General features: G+C 36.9%; 1 protein-coding gene across 1 annotated transcript in view; it reads right to left on the bottom strand.

The window, feature by feature from the left end:
- CNOT6L (CCR4-NOT transcription complex subunit 6 like) overlaps positions 1 to 21,172 on the bottom strand; it is a 75,605-nt gene that overhangs the window by 25,757 nt on the left and 28,676 nt on the right. Inside the window, exons 2-4 of the mRNA XM_072623645.1 lie at positions 6,111 to 6,232; positions 4,829 to 5,015; positions 4,168 to 4,253 (exon numbers count right to left, since the gene is read on the bottom strand). Of these exons, the coding sequence (XP_072479746.1) occupies positions 4,168 to 4,253; positions 4,829 to 5,015; positions 6,111 to 6,222 (385 nt within the window). The 5' untranslated portion in view covers positions 6,223 to 6,232. The remainder of the gene's footprint in view (positions 1 to 4,167; positions 4,254 to 4,828; positions 5,016 to 6,110; positions 6,233 to 21,172) is intronic.

The following is a 21,172-nucleotide window of genomic DNA, read 5'->3' as shown; positions in this document are numbered from 1 at the left end:
TTTTCAATTTAATGTAATCAAAATTATCCATTTTGCACTTCATAATGTTCTCTATCTCTTGTTGGGTCATAAATTTCTCCATTCTCCATAAATTTGACAAATACACTATTCCATGCTCCCCTAATTTGTTTATAGTATCAATCTTTATACCTAAATCACGTACCCATTTGGATTTTATTCTTGTGTATGGTGTTAGGCATTGATTAGTCTATGCCCAACTTCCACAATGTTATTCAGTTTTCCCAGCAACTTTTGTCAAACAGTGAGTTCTTCTCCCAGAAGCTGGGGTCCTTGGGTTTGTCAAACAGTAGATTGCTATATTCATTAACTATTGTATCTTGTGTTCCCAGCCTATTCCACTGGTCTACCCTTCTGTTTCTTAGCCAGTACCAAGTGGTTTTGATGATTGCTGCTTTATAATACAATTTGAGACCTGGTAGCACTTGGCCACCTTCCCTACCATTTCTTTTCATTAGTCCCCTTGATATTCTGGACCTCCTGTTCTTCCAGATGAATTTTGATATTATTTTTTCTAGCTCTAGAAAATAATTATCTGACAGTTTGATTGGTATGGCACTGAATAAATAAATTAATTTAAGTAGAATTGTCATTTTTATTATATTAGCTTGGCCTACCCATGAGCAAACGATGCTTTTCCACTTAGTTAGATCTGACTTTATTTGTGCAAAAAGTATTTTGCATTTGTGCTCATATAGTCCCTGGTTTGTTTTGGCAGATAGACTCCCAGATATTTTATAGTGTCTACTGTAGCTTCAAATGGGATTTCTATTTCTATCTCTTGCTGTTGGGCTTTGTTTTATATATATTTATGTTTTATATATACATATATATAAATACACATATACACACACACATATAAATGCAGATGATTTATGTGGGTTTATTTTGTAACCTGCAACTTTGCCAAAGTTGTTTATTATTTCAAGTAGTTTTTTACTGGATTCTCTGGGATTCTCTAAGTATATCATCATATCATCTGCAAAGAGTGATAACTTAGTTTCTTCTTTGCCTGTTCTAATTCCTTCAATTTCTTTTTCTTCTCTTATTGCTGCAGCTAGCATTTCCAATACCATACTGAATAACAGGGATGATAATGGACATCCTTGTTTCACCCCTGATCTTAGTGGAAATGCACCTAGCTTGTCTTCATTGCACATAATGCTGGCTGATGGTTTTAGGTAGACACTGATTAGAGAGATGCAAATCAAAACAACTCTGAGGTACCACATCACACCTATCAGACTGGCTAACATGACAACACAGGAAGATGATAAATGCTAGAGAAGATGTGGGAGAGTTGGAACACTAATTCATTGTTGGTGAAGATGTGACTTGATCCAACCATTTTAGAGAGCAATTTGGAACTATGCCCAAATGGCTACAAAAATGTGCATACCCTTTGACCCATCTATATTCCTTCTGGGACTCTATCTCAAAGAGATCATGGGAAAGGGTCCCACATGTGCAAAAATATCTATAGCAGCTTTCTTTCTGGTAGCCAAAAACTGAAATCGAGGGGATGCCCACCAACTGGGGAATGGCTGAACAAGCTGTGGTGTATGAATGTAATGGAATACTATTGTACTGTGAGAAATGATGAGGAGGAAGATTCAGAGAGGCCTGGAGGGACTTATATGAACTGATGCTGAGTGAAAGGAGCAGAACCAGAACTTTGTGCACAGCAACAACCACAATGTGCGGGGAATTTTTCTGGTAGACTTAGTACTTCATTGCAATGTATGAACTTAAAAAATTTCCACTACAGAAATGTGTATACCCTTTGACCCAGCAGTATCGTTTCTAGGACTGTATCCCCAAGAGATCATAAAAATGGGAAAAGGTCCCACATGTACAAAAATATTTACAGCAGCAGTCTTTGTGGGGGCCAAAAGCTGGAAATCAAGGGGATGCCCATCAATTGGGGAATGCCTGAATAAACTGTGGTATATGAATGTAATGGAATGCTATTGCACTATAAGAAATGATGAACATGAAGACTTCAGAGAGGCCTGGAAAGACTTATATGATCTGATGCTGAGGGAAAGGAGCAGAACCAGGAGAACTTTGTGCACAGCAACGACCACAGTGTGAGAGAGTTTTTTCTGGTAGACTTGGATCTTCATAGCAATGCAAGGAAAATTCCCAATGGTCTTCTAAGGCAAAATGCCTTCCACATTCAGAGAAAGAACTATGGAATTTGAGTGAGTGTGTGTGTGTGTGTGTGTATTATGTTTTGGTTTGTTATATGATTTCTCCCATTTATTTTAGTTCGTCTACACAGCATGACTATAGTGAAAATGCATTCACTAGGAATGTATGTGTAGATCCTACATAGAACCGTATGCTGCCTTGGGGAGGGAGGGGGGTGGGGAGGGGGAAATATCTAAGTTTTATAAAATAAAAAATAAAAATAAAACAAATTTAAAAAAAATTTCCAATGGACTTGAGGCAAAACTCCTTTCACATCCAGAGAAAGAGCTGTGGAACAGGATCGTAGATAGAAACAAACCATTTTCTTCTGTATTTCGTTTTGTTTTATGGTTTCTCCTATTCATTTTAATTCTTCTATGTAACATGCATTTAATAGGAATGTCTGTGTAGAACCTATGTAAGATTGTACGTCATCTCAGGGAGGGAGGGGGAAATGAGGGGGGGAAAGGGTGGAAAAAAATCTAAGATATATGGACGTGATTGTCAAACACTGAAAACAAATAAAATAAATAAGTCAGTTAAAAAAATAAATAAAAAGGAATGTTAAAATAAAGTGTATCTAAAACTTTAAAATGGTATGCATGTATTTAAGGAGCTTACCACCTAACTTACCCCTGCCATGGCACTAAAGCATTATGCACAGAAGTGACAAAGGGTCATTTATCAGCTACCTTGGTTGATGCTCAACAAGAAACAATTTAGGATCTAAGAAAGATGAGCAGGGGGAAGACAGGTGGAATAATGAGAGTAAAATAAAACACCCAACACAATAGGTGTTTAATGAGGATTAAGAATATCCAAACTTGAGTGTGTTCTGTTTTTAAACAAAAATCTAATAAGATGATTTCAAACACAATGGTTGAGATTCCAGTGCTTCACTCACATGGATTTCGCCATTCAAACCTGTTTGTTTTTCTAAAATACATTCAGGTGTTAATCGAATGTTTCCATTAATGCTGACCTGGGCCCCTACATGGCTAACGACCAAAGACTACCACACAGAATAAATGACTTGTGCAATTTTTGCTCTTCTAGCCAATTTTCAGAGCAAATCAATGTTCATAACTTTACTATTTCATTGTGAGGGATTTTCCTTCTTCATTTCACATCATTATTTAACAGGACTGTGTCTTGGAAGCTAAAACAGCCTTATAATCAAAAGCAAATTTACAAGGACAGGTATAATGTTCACATCAATTGAATCCTCGGAGATACTGAATTTTATTGGTTCACAGTGACATTTGAAATATATAGCTCCAGAGCAAGATAAAAAATGTCATTTGGAGTCATTTTTAACTCACATCATTCAATTCAGCTTATTACAAACAGGCAGATTACAGGATTTTATACAAAAATCTAACGAAATGCTACTCCATAGGGTGATCCAATGATAAACTGATTTTGGAAAACATTTTACCTAACTAAAGAGTTAGTGCATTGTGCATAAGGCACCATTTATTTAAAAACTCTGCCTAACCCATGTATAGTTTACCTTCAAAATGTGTTTCTTCTTTGTAACCACATAATTAGTGCTATCTGTCTACTCTATCAAAATCTGAAGTACAGTTGTTTTGGTTAAGCTTTGAGTTTTGTAGTTTTATAAACAAAAGCAATACATTTAAAAAAAACAGATGTCAATAACTTTAAAAATGACATGATTTATAACATATCACCCAGGGAAATTTTATAATCCTATTAGGAAATTAGAAAAGAAAACTGAAAATTTTTCAAACAAGTTGTAAGACACACTAATGGTCCCATAATAAAACCATCAGGTTTTGGGCAATCCACTTAACCCACAGGAGAAACTAAACAAATTCTTAACTTCATACCAAATATACCCCAGCCCTGAGATAATCAATCTTCCATTCCCCACCCCATCACCACACACTGTACAAAACCCCACTTTTTAAAAGGAAAACAGAAACTACTTACCTTTCAAACCTAACGTTTGTAGCTGGAAGAGCCGACCAAGTTCATAAGGCAAAACCCGTAACAGATTGTTATTTAAAAGCAATTCCCTATTAACAGAAACAAACATGTGACCTTTAAGAAAAAAAACTTAATTCTATAATACAAGCAATAAAACAAAACCTTGAAGAAAAATGAAATGATGGATTCCTATTATAGAATTCAGGATAAAGAACTAATTACAAATAATACAAATTTTCATTATTAATAGTACCATCTTCTAAAACTGAGTAATTTGTTCACATTTTAAACATGTAAAATTTTAAACATTTAAATTCTACTTATCGTCTCCTAAATATGACTGAAAAGTTTTAAATGAGTAATTCACTTCTTGTGTCTTTACTTGGGTTGATTCAGACACTGCATCATAAGATTCAAAATTATATGCAGAATTTTCTTAGATATGGAAAATCTTAAAAGTATACCAATAAGCAAGAAGCAGTGGAAATAAAATTTAATTTGAATACTGAATTAAGATCCAATAAAGCATTCAGACCACATAAGAAAGATTAAATATAAAGTATATCCAGTATTTTCCCTTCCTATTCTTTTATGACAAATATCCCCCTACCATTTTATTAATTTCAATTTTGAGCCAATAGATCATACCTGTATGTTTACTCACCTGAGAGACACCATGTTTCCTAGTTCTGCTGGTAAACTTCTGAGTTTATTGGATGATAAATCCAAGTAAACCAGATTATGAAGCTTGGCAATATCAGGTGGAATGCGAGTAAGATAATTGTCATTTAGGTGCAGAGCTGTCAAGTGTGTCAATGACCAAAGTGATGGACTTAGGCTCCGCACTCTACCTAAAAAGCAAAATGTTAGAAGATAAATCTTCAGGTATGATATCTATGATTGGAAGTGAGGTTGTGGAGACATACAGTGGACTGCACAGCTAAAAAAAATCTCTAAACCCCCTTAAAACAGTCCAGTCTCCTATTTACCCACGCAATGAAATATACAAGTGACAAGTAAGGAGACAGAACTGTCCTGAATGGCTCCAGTACAATTCACCACTTTACCACCCAACTCATGGCACAGGGTGTCCACTACATTTTTCAAATCTAACTTCTTCATTTCCAGAGCAAGAGATAAGGATGAACTTTTGTCTAGTCAAAACAGATTTGATGCAACTTATGAGCCCATCATGGTTTTCTGTTATAATTTCAGGGAAATTAAGAAGACATTTTTCTTAAGGTTTTGTCTGGTTAAAATGCAAATGACTGAGGGAGAAGGTGGGAATGTCACATATGGTCTTGTCCCTCTCCTGAGAGTAGATTTTAATGGAGATAAAGTTGGATGATAGAATAGCAGAAAGTAGAGGGGGAAACACAAAAGGAAAGCAGAAAAGATGCTTGGAAGGGTAAAGTGGAGGTTAAATGCAGAGAATAAAGCTGATAGCCCCGCAGTGCCAAATAATAATTGTCTAAGATGCTAATACTATGTCCTTCACAAACTACTTAAGACCCAAATTAACAGAAACATAAATGACACAATTACTTTTCCTAAGTAAGAGAAGTCTCTGTGTCTCATATATCTCATATATCTCACTGAGTTACTAGAGGCATGAGACAGTTTGGTTTGGGAACAAATCCAAGTAATTCTTTTATAATAACTGAATAAAATATTTCAAAAGGTCTCTGAAAAGACAATACCTGGCCATCCTAGAATTCCAGATAGCCAGTTCTAGCTCAGGTATTTTACTTCAACTCCAAAAAATGGCAGAATAAGCTATTTCATTATAAGGTGGAGACTGATAATTCCAGACAAATATATACATTTCAGAGTTAAATTTCTACTAAATAGTCCCTCTGGTTGAATGTGTGGGAATAAATACACATGCTTATTTCTTTGATTGTCAATGTTTGCGAGCTTTTTTTAATCCTTCAGATTTGACTCACCAGAGATTTCTAATTCTGTCCAGTGAGATTTCTTTCCGTTGGCTACCTCCTCTGCTGACATGATGGTATAAATTCTGCGAGGATCTGGGGGATCATATTTTTCTTTTGGCATCCCTGTTAGTCTGAAAGATAGTAAGGGATTGTTACAATGTATTCTTTAAAACAAATGCTTTTCTTCTCAATGTATCAACAAAAGAAAAAGGAAATGAAATTTCTTTGTCTGGTGATTTGTATATTCTACCAAAATAAAATATATTTAAAAAAAGAATTAGAACACCATGTCAAGCACTCAGAAAACCTCAAAGCAATATATTCATTTGATACGCCATCAGTTCTCACCCTAGAATTTCATTGGTGCTGAGCCAGGGATTTCAAAAGATAGTGACAATGGTCTGCCAGAGGACAACATTTAGTTCCCCACAAAAATCTAAAAATTCACGCAGTGAGTAAAAGGCTTACAAAGAAACTTACAAAGAAAAAGGAGGAAGGAAGATATTCTCTATCCAAAAGGATGACAGCAGCTATCAATCAGAAACTGGTTCAGAAAAGAAAAAATTCAAGACTTCTACCACAAGAAACCACTGTTTTATGTTGCTGTCATCAGAGCTGACGGGTCTTTCTACATTCCACAATCTGGCTCCAGATCACTTTTCCTGACTTACTTCACACTATTTCCCTCATTTCATGCACCTTCTGTTCCAAGTAGATAAGAGCTTAAGACCTAACCTTGGCATTCCATCTCCTTCCTTTCTGTCTTTACAGAGTCCATCCTTGGATCCCATCCAACTCCTGATCCCCCACCTTTTAGTTCTGTGATACCAATCCACTAACCCCTCCTTTGTGAACAGCTACACACACGAATTCCAGGATAAAAACCATAAATAGTTCCTTAAAGGAAGCAAGTATTTCATTTTATTTTCTTAACTTTCTACTGAATACAGGGCCCGGAACACAAAAGTATTTGATGAATTACATTTGAATGAATACTTAAAAAGAGGCTTCAGGTAAAATGGCAAGGAAGATGAATCCCCTAAAAGTCCTAGTCCTATAAGTCAATACACCAAAAAGCATGTAACAGAAGACAAATTATTTACACACACACACGCACATGCACAACTAATCTGCAACTGCTCTCAAATGAACCCCACATGGTAGTATTACAAATTTTAGATTGCTCTGGAATGACTGTATGAATGACATACAGAATTATCAGGAACACAGCTAACCACTTATACTATCAATCAATCAAAGTAAACAGTAATCCAGCCAAGTATTCCAACATAAGTTAGAAATATTCAAGGGAAGAATAGTTTCCTCCCTTTTCCTTAAAGGGTCAATGGGATAGTTTTCCAGATCCATGTCTTTGTTTCACCACAATTTTTTAAAACTCTCATTCCAACTCTAACTCATCATCCAATACAGATAAATGCCAAACCAAATTGTACCTACCATAAGTGTACAAGCTGCAGCCTATTTGTAAAGCACAGTATATAGAATCCCAGGGGCTATATAAATGTTTGTGCACTTTCCTTTCCTCCCCCTCTTTCCCCCCTGCCTTTTCCATGTAAATGAAACTCACTTTCCATTCCCACATTTTTTTTTAAATGTTCAGTTATTGAAAATTTTCAGATTTCTCGTAAACTATAGTTTGAGTATTTTGCATGCTACAAGAACTAAATTCTACCTAAGCATAGTCAAATTAAATAGATCCAGTTCCAAAGACACAAATTCCTTTACCTACAGCAACACAGACTTTTGCAAACATTTGGTGTTTGCGAAACTGAAAATAAGCACCTGCTATAAAGCAAGGTGCAGTTACACCTTATAACCTGGTGTGGATTCATTGACAAGAATGTAAAAACATTCACTCCCTTCAAGTTGCTTATCTTCTCTGGACAGATCTATCTATCTGTTGCATTGAAACCAAATCTTGACTAATTGAAGGCATGTGACTCTCAAAGGAAATAATGGAAAAAGGTGGAAAGGAAAGGAGTAGTATTGTACTGTATTACCAATTATTTGGTACTGGTAAAGCAATATTGGCAGCTAGGTAACACTGCTATGGATAGACGGGAGGGTCTGGAGGAAGTGAAACTCATCTTTCTCCAGTTCAAATTCAACCTCACACACTTACCACCTGCCCTAGGCAAGTCACTTAATCCTGTTTGCCTCAGTTTCCTCATCTGTCAAATGAGCTGGAGAAGGAAATGACAAACCACTCTAGTATCTCTGGCAAGAAAATCCCAAAAGGGGTCCCACAAACACAAATGAAAAGACTCTACAACAAAAAAGAACTGTTGGTAAGTGGAACAGAAAGAGAGAAGTCATTGAGAACAGGAGCATAAAAAAAACAAGGTCACTCTGAAAAAAGAGAAGAGAAAGCTGGAAAGCCACCTGGCAGAGATTAGGTTCAATACACCGAAAAATCTCTGCTATCCCAGACACAATGAATTAGTACAAATATCAGAATAGATACAAGGAAGAGTCATGCTCCTAATAAATAAAAGGTCCAAAAATATGAAGTCATTTGGAGAAGAAATGCAAACTATCAACCATAAGGAGAAAAAAACTCTTCAAATTAGGGTGAAAAAAGGAAAATCCCTCTAAGGTCACACACTTCATACCCATAAGATTAGCAAAGATGACTAAAGGAAGACAACATTTGATGGAGCTACAAAGGGCAGCCACACTAATGCACTAAGCTTTAAACTTTTGTCATTATAAAGTAGAAAACAATAACATTTCCTCAAAAACACCAATGAACATTTCCTCATTCAAAAAGATCAGAAAAATGAGTTGCATATATGACTCAGTAAAACACAGTGACACAGTACTGCTAACGGTGCAGCTGTCTCTGTCCCCCCCAGAGCTTCTACATTCTCTTTCCTGTATTTTCAAGATTCCACTGGTGCTTTTTAACTGGGAGCCCAAGTAATCAAGACTTGCTTTGTAACAAGTATAATCAAGCCATGACTGAGTTCTCCAATCTTTTTGAGTAGGTTAGTAGTAGCTAGGATGTGGTAGTGTTAGTCTATACACTACTCTCCTGGGGGCTCTACAGGTGGTTCATGCTGCCTCACTTCCTAAGTCACAGAATCAAAGACCGAGATATAGAAGAAAGCCCTGGTCACCTCTTCCAGCTCTCACATAAAAGGAATGCCTTAACTCATAACCAACAAAGTGCTTGTCTGGACTCTTCCCAAAGCTCTCCAAGAAGGGAGAGACCCTTTCCTCCTCTGGGCAGGTAATGAATGTTCAGGAAGTTCTCCCCACCCCCTGAAATCAGAAATGAATTAGTCTTTCTTGAACATCCCCCCATTGTTACTGACTCAGACCTCCACTCTAAACCATAGAAGTCTATCTCTTGGTAAGGACGGTTATAAAGACCTCCTTTTTAAGGCTAAACGTGCTCAGTGCCTTCGGTGCCCTTCACCACAGCAACTGCCTACCCAAAGTTCTTTCTCTGACACCCTTTCTATCATAAATCAATTCAATAACATCTTTATGCCACTGAACAATTATTCCCCAACTGATGTGCATCCACACCATTTCCAATTCGTTTTTATGTTTATTAGGGTATTCTGACCTTCTGGTTTCCTAGGATTTTTTAGTTCCATGCTTAAACCCTTCCTTGATCTGTTTTTTCTCTTTTGTTGAGGAGGCATTTTCCCCTCAAGACAAACAAGTGCTGCTGCAATTTTTAGTCCACATAAGGCCCTTTTCCTACTGCTGATGTCTTTAACACAGATGCCTAGGAACGGCACTATCACTGCATCAAAGGGTGTTGTAGAGTTTGTTAATTTCAGGAGACTCACTACTTTTCAGAATAATTGTACTGCAATGGTGTGCGCCTCCTACGATTATCATAATTACCATTTTTTTAATCTTTGCAAAACTAACAGAATGAGAACTAAGAGCTATTTTAATTTACCTTACAATTAGAAATTTTAGACATCTTTTTCCTGTGAATGGCTATTGTTCTTCTATATCTAGATCAATTCCCTTATATATCTTATCAAACCTTTATCAAACAAATGTATTGCTAACATTTTCCCATGGTTAACTTAACTTTTCCAAATTAACTGCATTGCTTGTTTATGCACAATATTTTCAATTGCATATTCTAGAATTCTTCCTAATTACTGTATATAACAATGAACATTCTTGCAATCCCCAATCTTACTGGAAAGCTCGCCAGTTATTTTCTACATTACTGCTTAGTACATATTTGTCCATTTGTTTCCATTTTCACAAAAGCTTTTCTAAAAATCCATAAATATAATCATCATTTTACTATATTAACATTCCTAATACTGAATCAAGACCGCATCTCATATTCTTAAATGTGTTGGTGCAGGTGCTAATATTTTCTTCAATATTTTATATCAACATGCATAAGAAAATCCATTTTTATCAATTTAACCATATAATGTTATCTGTTTTTATACTATGTGTACATATCATTTTTGTCAACTGCCACTCCTTGCTTTGAAATAATTGCTACTCCTACTTTGAAAATTTTGCCCACAACATTCATGCAGAAAGTGTTTTTTAACAACACAGTGGTGGATTCTAGCGTTGGATTCTAGGTTCCAATTCATTCTCCTACCTCCTATTTTGGTTTGCTGCTGTCAGAAAAATTTATTTCAGTCCTTCCCTTGCTCATAATTTGAGTTTTAATTTAATATTTCCCTTATTTGCAAACTGTTAACTTTTCCCCCAGTAGCCACTCTCAGATCTGCCAATAAAAATAATCTGTCAGTTCCTACCTTCTCTGTCCTCTCCTCTCCAATTCCATACTGTCATTGGTTTCTTTCCTTTCAGTCTTCTCTTTATATGGGAGAGGGGGTGATTTCAATCCTTTTGCCAATTTTAATCAACTCAGGTCGTGAGATGCTCATTCCAACCACACCTGCATACCCTTCCTCTTACATTCCATATTTACATAATATTAAATTCCAACAATATTGAGGGTTTTTTTTTTTATTTACCTGTCCCTCCTGGAGACGTCAGAATTCTGAAGAGACATTTGTTTCTTCGCCTGTTTGAAAGCCTTGCCCTTAACCATTCACTGTTAGAAGGTCTAGATTTTTCCTTTTGAGTTTCAAAAAAAACTCTAATCTTTATCAGGAATGCTTGACATTTCTTTGGATTGATCTTGGTATAGATGGATAAATTGCTGGATTTATTGTCAGCTGTCTTTTCTCTTTTGAAATATTCCAAAATTTTCTCTTCTACAATCCTGAAGGGTTAAAGTTTCATGTGTTCCTGTTCACTGCCTTCTTTTTTATGCTGATTATAACATCTTTTCTTTGAATTAGAAGCTCTAGATTTCTGAATAGGACAAAGCTGTGTGTTGGGGGAAGAGGTTTAAGTGGCGATTCTTTCCAATTTCACTTTTTATGGCTCATACATCTGGGCAGTTTTGCTTTATGACTTAAGATACTCTCCTGACAAATTTTCTCTTTCTCAAATTTCATTTCTAATTTTATTTTCTTTTTTAAATTCAATTTAACAAGCTTTAAAAAAAAAAAGACATTGCCTTTAAGTCATAGGGGAAAACGTTCAAGACTGAGAGATATGAAGCATTCCTCAAAGTTACCACTGATCACTAACATATCTGATGTATAGTTAAAACTACTTGTGGATCAATGTAATAAAATCCCATTACCTATAGGTCTTTGATGTTCTCACAGAGAGGTATGAGACTCTGAGGTGCCCTGCTGAAATCATGATTTACAAGGCTTTAGAACACGTCTGATTTATCTCTCAAACCCTTCAGAAAGAAATCTACCACGAATTACCATGAACTGTGGACCAAAGTTAGTTCTACTGAAAAACTTCTACTCAATTATTGGTAGATATCATGCAAAGCTTGCAGCATATTTACTGGTACGTCTTGACTTCCATAGGCATTTTCCATGACCTTGTCTGCCTTGTTCAAATTCATGGCCAAGGAGGTCAATGAATAGATCTGTTACTTTTCATTACCTTCAGGTAGAATTTCCTGGTTCAGAAACTCAAATTTTACATTTGAGCCACTTGGGTAGAAACCTCTCTCTGAATGTGGAAAGAATAGTTCTAACCTAGCAATGCAGATGTTCTATTTTTAACCCATCACATTCATATTCTGAAATTGAGTTCTTGGATGTGATTTACACTGGGCATGGCAAATCAGCTTAAGTATTAATACTCCCCCCAAGGTGAAAACTGATGCTAACTAAATGCTAACCTGAGTTGCGGTTAGATAGACAAAGCTTTAAGGGAAATTTAATAGTGTTTACATTTAAAACTGTTCACATTTGGATTCTCAGTTTCCAAAAGTCTTTCTAATTGAGTACACTCAGAGTTTAAGGAAAACAGTGATCAGTCAACAGTCAAAGAACTAGGGAGTTTTCTTGTTGACTGAAATTTGTGAACTGTATTATGTTAGATGGAAGTATTCATAATTTATTTAGTTCAAGCAGATGGCTTGCATTCTTCACTATGATAAAACAATCTTCAAGAGGTCTCTCACCTTTGAAAATCATATGAAAATACAAAGATTAAATTAACTGGCAGGAGCAAACTCATTTTACTGGCACCTACTTACTACAATTTTCTTTCCAACACAACCTGTATGTATAACTTTCCAACTTTCAAGTCCAGGGCAGCAACCTTGGAAGGTAAGTCAATGTGCTACTCCTAAGACCACATAGATTGCTTAAAACCCCTCCAATTTGTTTCCCTTTTCCTTTGCTTAGTACATTGTCTTAAGATCCACAAAGCGTACAGACAAAGTCTCTCAGCACATATACGACTAAATTTTTTTTAAAAATTTCTTTAAAAAAAAAAAGAAAACTTAGAAAAGCTGGTTCATTACGTAAGCACAGTATCCGTAAGCTTCTTCCTCAATTAGCATTCACACATTCCAGGTAGTCTTATTTATTACTGATTTTATGAAACTTTTTTTCAGATATATACGGGAAGATTTGTACTGGAATACAGGTTTTAAGAGTATACCACAAAGGAAATATGAAAGTATGACTGCCACAATTCAAAATGGAACACAGAATCTTATCTGTGTAGCCAGGCCTGGAGATCAAGTACTAAAGTAGAGATACATGGGTCAGAAGTGTAAAAAATTAAGGAGACATCGGGATTCAAGAATGGAGGTTCCATAACCTAAGGTCATCTGTAGCAGGGTACATTATATAAAACAGATAAATAGAAATTTAGGTGATCAAAGTTTTCGAATTATCAGAATAGCTGATATTTTGCCACCAACACACGCCTTCCCAACCAACATTCATGCGCAAATTTAAATCCTTTGTATTCCATGGCGGAAAAACTTAAGTAACAAAAATAGAATTTCAGAGATAAGTGAAACTTTGGAGGATCAGACATTCTCTTTTCACAAACAAGCTGAAACCTGTCAGAAAAGAGAAGTAATTTTGCCCTTCTACACAAAAGCAAAGTTAAAACACAGGTCACTTTTGACCTTCCCTCACAACACATCTTGCCCAACACATATAATGTAATTAAAATAAATCATGAAAGCTGCTATAACTGGCAATTTAAGAGACTGAAACAATCAAAAGAATCTCTTTGGTAAATCAAACTTCTAACTCAGTAGGCTCAGACCATAAAACATAAATCAATGGTCATGAAAATTAATTTTCTACAAAGATATTATTTCAACAGCATTTTGTAGAATCAAACTTGGGCAGAGATTTGAATGCTGGAAGAGTTCCTTCCTAGAGTTTTAAAACTCTAAAGTTAAGGCTGCATTTTTACTTGGGCTTTGGAGTAACCATGTAGTACAGGGGAGATTGCCTTGGGCCTGGAGTTAGAAGTCCTAAATTCTAAATCTGCCTCTGACCCTTCCTCACTTTAGACAAGTAACTACCTCTCACTGCCTCAGTTTCCTCAAGGGTAAAACTGGAATAATTATAGCACCTGTTAAGAATGGTAGGATCATAAATGAGTTAAATACTTATACAGCACTTAACAGTGCTGGGGGTACATGCTAGGCACTATAATACAGTTCTTGTTGTTTACTGTAGCATATAGGCACCATCTTCACACATTTCTAATTTAGAAAAGGGAATAGACCTTGGACAAGAAAACTGGTTGATATATTGTGCTTAGGGGGTTTTTCTGAATAGCTAATATGAACCAATTCTCAAGTTTTTTTAAAAATTTATTTAACTTTTAACATTCATTTTCACAAAATTTTGGGTTCCAAATTTTCTCCTCATTTGTCCCCTCCTCCCACCCGAAAACACCAAGCATTCTGATTGCCCCTATCACCAATCTGCCCTCTCTTCTATCATTCTCCCTTCCCTTGTCCTCATCTTCTTTTTTGTCCTGTAGGGCCAGATAACTTTCTGTACCCTATTACCTGTATTTCTTAATTCCTAGTGGCAAGAACAGTACTCGACAGTTGTTCCTAAAACTTTGAGTTCCAACTTCTCTTCATCCCTCGCTCCTTACCCATTCCCTTTGGGAAAGCAAGCAATTCAATATAGACCATATCTGTGTAGTTTTGCAAATGACTTCCATAATAGTCGTGTGGTGTTAGACTAACTATAATTCCCTCCATCCTATCCTGCCCCCCATTGCTTCTATTCTGTCTTTGGATCCTGTCCCTCCCCAAGAGTGTTGACTTCAAATTGCTCCCTCCTCCCATTGCCCTCCCTTCCATCCTCCCCCCCATCCTGCTTATCCCTTTCTCCCCCACTTTCCTGTATTGTAAGATAGGTTTTCGTACCAAAATGAGTGTGTATTTTGTTCCTTCATTGAGTCAAGTGTGATGAGAGTAAACTTCATGTTTTTCTTTCACCTCCCCTCTTTTTCCCTCCACTAAAAAGTCTTTTGCTTGCCTCTTTTATGAGAGATAATTTGCCCCATTCCATTTCTCCCTTTCTCCTCCCAATATATTTCTCTCTCACCCCTTAATTTCTTTTTAAGATATGATCCCATCCTATTCAATTCACTCTGTGCTGTGCTGTGTGTGTGTGTGTGTGTGTGTGTGTGTGTGTGTGTGTGTGTGTAATCCCTCCAACTACCCAGACACTGAAAAGTTTCAAGAGTTACAAATATTGTCTTTCCATGTAGGAATGTAAACAGTTCCAACTTTAGTAAGTCCCTTATGACTTCTCTTTGCTGTTTACCTTTTCCTGCTTCTCTTCATTCTTGTGTTTGAAAGTCAAATTTTCTTTTCAGCTCTGGTCTTTTCATCAAGAATGCTTGAAAGTCCTCTATTTCACTGAAAGACCAGTTTTTCCCCTGAAGTATTATACTCAGTTTTGCTAGGTAGGGTAATTCTTGGTTTTAGTCCTAGTTCCTTTGACTTCTGGAATATCCTATTCCACACCCTTCAATCCCTTAATGTAGAAGCTACTAGATCTTGTGTTCTCCTGATTGTATTCCCACAATACTTGAATTGTTTCTTTCTAGCTGCTTGCAGTATTTCCTCCTTGACCAGGGAACTCTGGAATTTGGCCACAATGTTCCTAGGAGTTTCTCTTTTTGGATCTCTTTCAGGAGGTGATCGGTGGATTCCTTGAATACTTATTTTGCCCTCTGGTTCTAGAATCTCTGGGCAGTTTTCCTTGATAATTTCATGAAAGATGATGTCTAGGATCTTTTTTTGATCCTGGCTTTCAGGTAGTCCCATAATTTTTAAATTGTCTCTCCTGGATCTATTTTCCAGGTCAGTTGTTTTTCCAATGAGATATTTCACATTGTCTTCAATTTTTTTTCACTCTTTTGATTTTGTTTTGTGATTTCTTGGTTTCTCATAAAGTCATTAGCCTCCATCTGTTCCATTCTAATTCTGAAAGAACTATTTTCTTCAGTGAGCTTTTGAACCTCCTTTTCCATTTGGCTAATTCTGCTTTTGAAAGCATTCTTCTCCTCTTTGGCTTTTTGAACCTCTTTTGCCAATTGAGTTAGCCTATTTTTCAAGGTGTTATTTTCTTCAGCATTTTTTTGGGTCTCCTTTAACAAGGTGTTGACCTGCTTTTCATGCTTTTCTTGTATCTCTCTCATTTCTCTTCCCAGTTTTCCCTCCACCTCTCTTACTTGATTTTCAAAATCCTTTTTGAGCTCTTCCATGCCCTGAGCCCATGGAATTTTTCTTTTGAATGTTTGGGATACATAAGCCTTGATTTCTACGTCTTTCCCTGATGGTAGGCACTGTTCTTCCTCATCAGAAAGGAAGGGAGGAGATATCTGTTCACCAAGAAAGTAACCTTCTATGGTCTTATTTTTTTACCCCCTTTTCTGGGCATTTTCCCAGCCAGTTACTTGACTTCTGAGTGTCCTTTCCACACCCACCTCGCCTCCAGATCCGCCCAGCCAGCAATTGGGGTCTGAGATTCAAATGCTGCTTCCCAGCCTCAGGGCTTTTGGCAGGGGCAGGGCTGCTATTCAGTGTGAGATTAAGTTCAGGTGCTCAGGTCAGGGCAGGGATACCATATGGGGCTCAGTTCCCTCAGGGGGTTTATGGGGAGACCTTTGACAATGGATCCAAGCTCCTGCCTGCTTTGGGAGCCCCTGTATGCTGCTGCCTCCCAAGGGGGCCTGAGTTATGGGGACACCCTACTCCCTTCTTGTCCAGCCAAAAAGACCCTCTCACTGACTTTTGGCACCTGTGGGTGAAGGGACCTGCATAGCTGCTGGAGAGTCTGTCCCTGAAGCCTGCTCGGATCTGCTCCCCTCGGTGCCTCGGCTCCAAGGCAGGGCTGGGCTCTGCTCTGGGTTCGGTGTGTCAGTTTTTCAGGGCTTTCTGGAACAGAAATCTCCTCCACTCCGTTGTTCTGTGGCTTCTGCTGCTCCAGAATTTGTTGGGAGTTCTTCTTTACAGGTATTTTATGGGCTGTGGGTTTGGAGCTAGCATATGTATGTCTTTCTACTCTGCCATCTTGGCTCCTCCCCCCTCAATTTTTTCTTCTAAGACTATTGTTCCTAAAAAGAATTGGATGTTTTAAATTATTGCTTTTTCAGTATTCTGTATTTTGTTGGCAAAATTTCCTAAAAGAACCTATGAATAATAAAGAAAGTGTAATGCAACACTCTAAAAAACTCAAATATTCAGGGGGCCTAACCCCAGAAAAGAGGTCAATACTGGAGAAGTGAGCCTGGGCAAACCCAGGAAAAACAGAATACCCTCAAAGCTTCCAATCAGGAATTGAAGCTGGAGAGGTGAATAAATCAAATAAAACCCCAAACACTATCAAAACTTACTGTAAATCCAGTAATTCCCCTGGAATATTACTGTGCTATGGGAACTAGTGAATAAGATCAATACAGAAGCACGAAAAGATAAGTCCAACAACGTAAGGAAAAAAACACCTACAAGTTAAGTGAATGTCAAAAAATTACCAACAACCATGGCACCAAAGATGAGAAGACAGAGTTCCAAAGTAAAACAATGCATACATTTTCAAAGTTTTCCAATGTACTGATTAGTTCTGTCAATTATCTCCTTTTTCTTTTCCTTCAAAAATATTCTTTGCTATATGAAATGGCTCTCTGGGGTGCAGAGGGAAGAGATACCGAGATACTGAGAAAAAATTTGATCATATACAAACAAAAGATGTTAATAGTTTTTTTAAAAGCGTAAGTAAAATATAATTTCATAACAAATACCAGGAGAGACTGAAAGGAAAACATGGATTTTCCATAGGAACTATATAAATAACGGGGGGAAAAACAGAATAAAAACAGAGAAGAATTGGAAGGAAAAGTAAGTCATTTAAAAAAATTGGTCAACCTGACCCAAATAACAGATTCCCAAAAATTAGAATAGACAAATCATCCATGAGACAGTAAGAAATATTAGTATGAAAACCAAAGACTGAGGAAAAAAGAAAATGGAAAATATTTCATACACTAAGAAACAGGCTGGGAGTCAGGTCAAGGAGAGATAAATTTAAGGATTACTTGGACTGTGTAAAAATGATTAAAAAAAAAACACAAGACTGACACAATTTCAAAATATGTTAAATGACAACTACCTGAATATATTAGAACCAGAGCAAAAATAAAGCACATAAGAACTAATCATTTCCTTGTCCTGAAAAGCTACTCTCTTTTTAAATAAATTGCTTGTTTTTAGTGTTTTTTACATTAATTCCGAGTTCAGAATTCTCTCTCCTGTTCACCCCTTCCCTTTCTATTGGGAGGGTAGGCAATCTATCAATAATACATATGGAATCATTAAACAGATTTCCTTACTAGCCATGATGAAAGTCAAAGGGAACACATTCTATTTTAATCTGCACGCAGAGTTCATCAGTTCTCTCTCTGGAAGTAGATAGCATTTTTCAGCATGAATCCTTCAGAATTATCCTGCACCACTGCATTTATCAGAACATTGTAAATTTTTTTCCTTCTTCTACCCACCTCGCTTTCCACCAGTTCACCTAAGTCTTCCAGGGTTTTTTCTGAAACCATGCCCCTTGTCATTTCTTGTAACAATAGTTCATCACAATCATGTATCGCAACTTGTTCAATCATTCCGCAAATGATGGCATCCCCCTAATTAACAATTCTTTGCCATCACAAAACAAGCTGCTATAGAAACCTAGTAGTAGTATTGCTAGGTCAAAGGGCATGCACAATTTTATAGCCCTTTGGCCAAAGTCCCAAATTGCTGTCCAGAACAGCTGGACCAGTTCACAACTACACCATTAATAATGCATTAGTGTCCAATTTTCCACATTCCCTCAAGTATGTCATTTCCTTTTTCTGTCGTGTTAGCCATTGTGATTGGTGGGAGGTGGTACTTTAGAAATGTTTTAATTTGCATTTCTCCAATTATTAGTGATAGGCAGCTAGGATGGCACAATGGATAGAGTGCTAGGCCTGGGAATCATCTTCCTCAGCAGAAACAGCCTCAGACACATTTATGAGCTATGTGACCCCAGGCAAGTCACTTGACCTGGTTTGTCATGATTTCATCATTTGTGAAAGGAGCTGGAGAAGGAAATGGCAAACCACTCCAGTATCTTTGCCAAGAAAACTCCAAATGGGGTGACAAAAAGTCAGACACAACAAACAACAACTACGAGTGATTTAGAGGACTTTTTCCGGACTATAGATAAGCTATTCCCTTCTAACGCAATTCAAGGTTGTATTCACTTTTTTGTGGTTGCCACGTCACACTGGTTTCAGATGCCTATAACTTCCAGGATTTTCCCCCAATGAGCTAACAATGCCTTCTCGCATCTTGTAAAAGTTGATTTTTTTCAAGCATTCTTATTTTATTTTTTAATTTATTTTAAAGTATTATTATTTCATTTAACTCCGCACTCTAGATTGCAAAGAATTTCTTGAATCACACTTTGCCAAACACCAAACCAGGATGATGCCTACCTATGCTGGCTCCTACTCTTGGTATGCTTTTGAAGAAAGATATAGAACTGTATCCACAGGGTTTGCTTCAAATTTTTTCATTCTAATCTCAAATGGACCCTCACTGTAATATAACTTTTGTTTATTAAACCCTGATTGACTATCACACTCCCTATAGGAACAAATCAGGTATTACAAACAGTTTCTAATCATATCAAGACACCTGCATACCAACTCTCCTCTCTTCCCTTCAAGCAGCTATAGCCTTCTACTTTATAGAAATAAATCAAAAGCTACTTTCCACAGTTAACTTTCCCTAAATGTTTATTAACCATTTGTAAGGCACTAAGCCTAATTTTGCAGGCTTGCTTCATTTTCTTTCCTTCTTTCCTTGCATTTCACAAATCCTGTAGCACCTCCCCTCCTCACAGTCTTTCAAACATTGAGCAAAATGTACTCAAATGAACTCAACCATGGCAGTGAAACTGTTTCTTATTACCTATTCCCAAATCTTTGCCGTGGACATGAAAATTTCCCCTTAGCCTGAATAAAGATTTTCCTCCTAATACTTCCATTGTACAGAATGTTGACTTTTTCACCTTCTTGGCAGAGGAAACAATTATGCTAATTCCTCCCAACCATTCTCTGAAATTTCACTTTTCCAGGCTAAAAATCCCAATCTTACTCTAATTCATTTCTAAACCTAACCCTGATTAAAAAGTACTACAAAGAAAAAGTTACTAGGGGAAAAGAGGCAAGATCACATGATTCACAACCTAGGAAAAAATAGCTTTTAAATATTGATAAACTTGACTAAGAACTATATCACATTAACTTGAATAAATCACTTCTGAAATAATCTATAGATACAAGAATATTAATGCTTGAGAAATCATAAAAAGACTGCTGATGAAGAAGCTACAATATAGCACTAGGTAATGATTTCTATGCACCAATAAAATTCAAACACATGGAGCACAGAAAAATCAACATACTATCTTAAAATAAGAAGCTTGGAAATATCTGTTAACTGGCCTCCCCCCAAGAAAAGAACATTAATTAAGAAATCAAACAACTAGTTGTTACCAGAAAAAAACAAAGCAAAACAGGGATCAGGATTCGAGGTGAACGAGAGGAAACACCAAAGACAGGTCAGAGTTAGGATGTCTGGGACGTTTCACAGGCTTACCTATTGAACTCATAGGATAGGACACAAGTAAGATGCCAACTGCTACAGGATTTGAATTGGGAAAAAGCCCTAAAATACAGTAGTAGGTGAAAGGTCATTAAACACTTCAACTCTGTGAAAGATGGAAGCCCAAACACAGTGATCCATTTACAAATCATAATTTATATACTAAATCATAACTAGACCACGGGTCAAAACTTAAGACACTATGGCCTAGGAAAACCAAAACAAGAATATCGTGACTGGGACAAGCTGATGTTAGGCAATGAAATGGGCTTAACTCCAAGCTTATTACTAAGCAGAAAACCAAAAACAGGCACCTATCAGGGGTGATACATTCTTCAGCTCCTCATGCCTGTTTTCTAGAATTGGGGATGTGGGGGGTTCTTCAGCAGACGCCCCAGATCGCCCCTGTTCGCAAGGATTCAGAACGACTGATTAAACTACTACTTATAATCAATCAATACAGAAATAATTGGCCTCTTCCTTTGGTATAAAAAGAATATCCCACAGTTATGGAGGAGGTACA

The sequence above is a fragment of the Notamacropus eugenii genome, chromosome 7 (assembly GCF_028372415.1).
Source record: "Notamacropus eugenii isolate mMacEug1 chromosome 7, mMacEug1.pri_v2, whole genome shotgun sequence".
NCBI lineage: Eukaryota > Metazoa > Chordata > Mammalia > Diprotodontia > Macropodidae > Notamacropus > Notamacropus eugenii.
The sequence above is the reverse complement of the archived record's forward strand: the minus strand, read 5'-3'. Positions and strand labels throughout refer to the sequence as shown.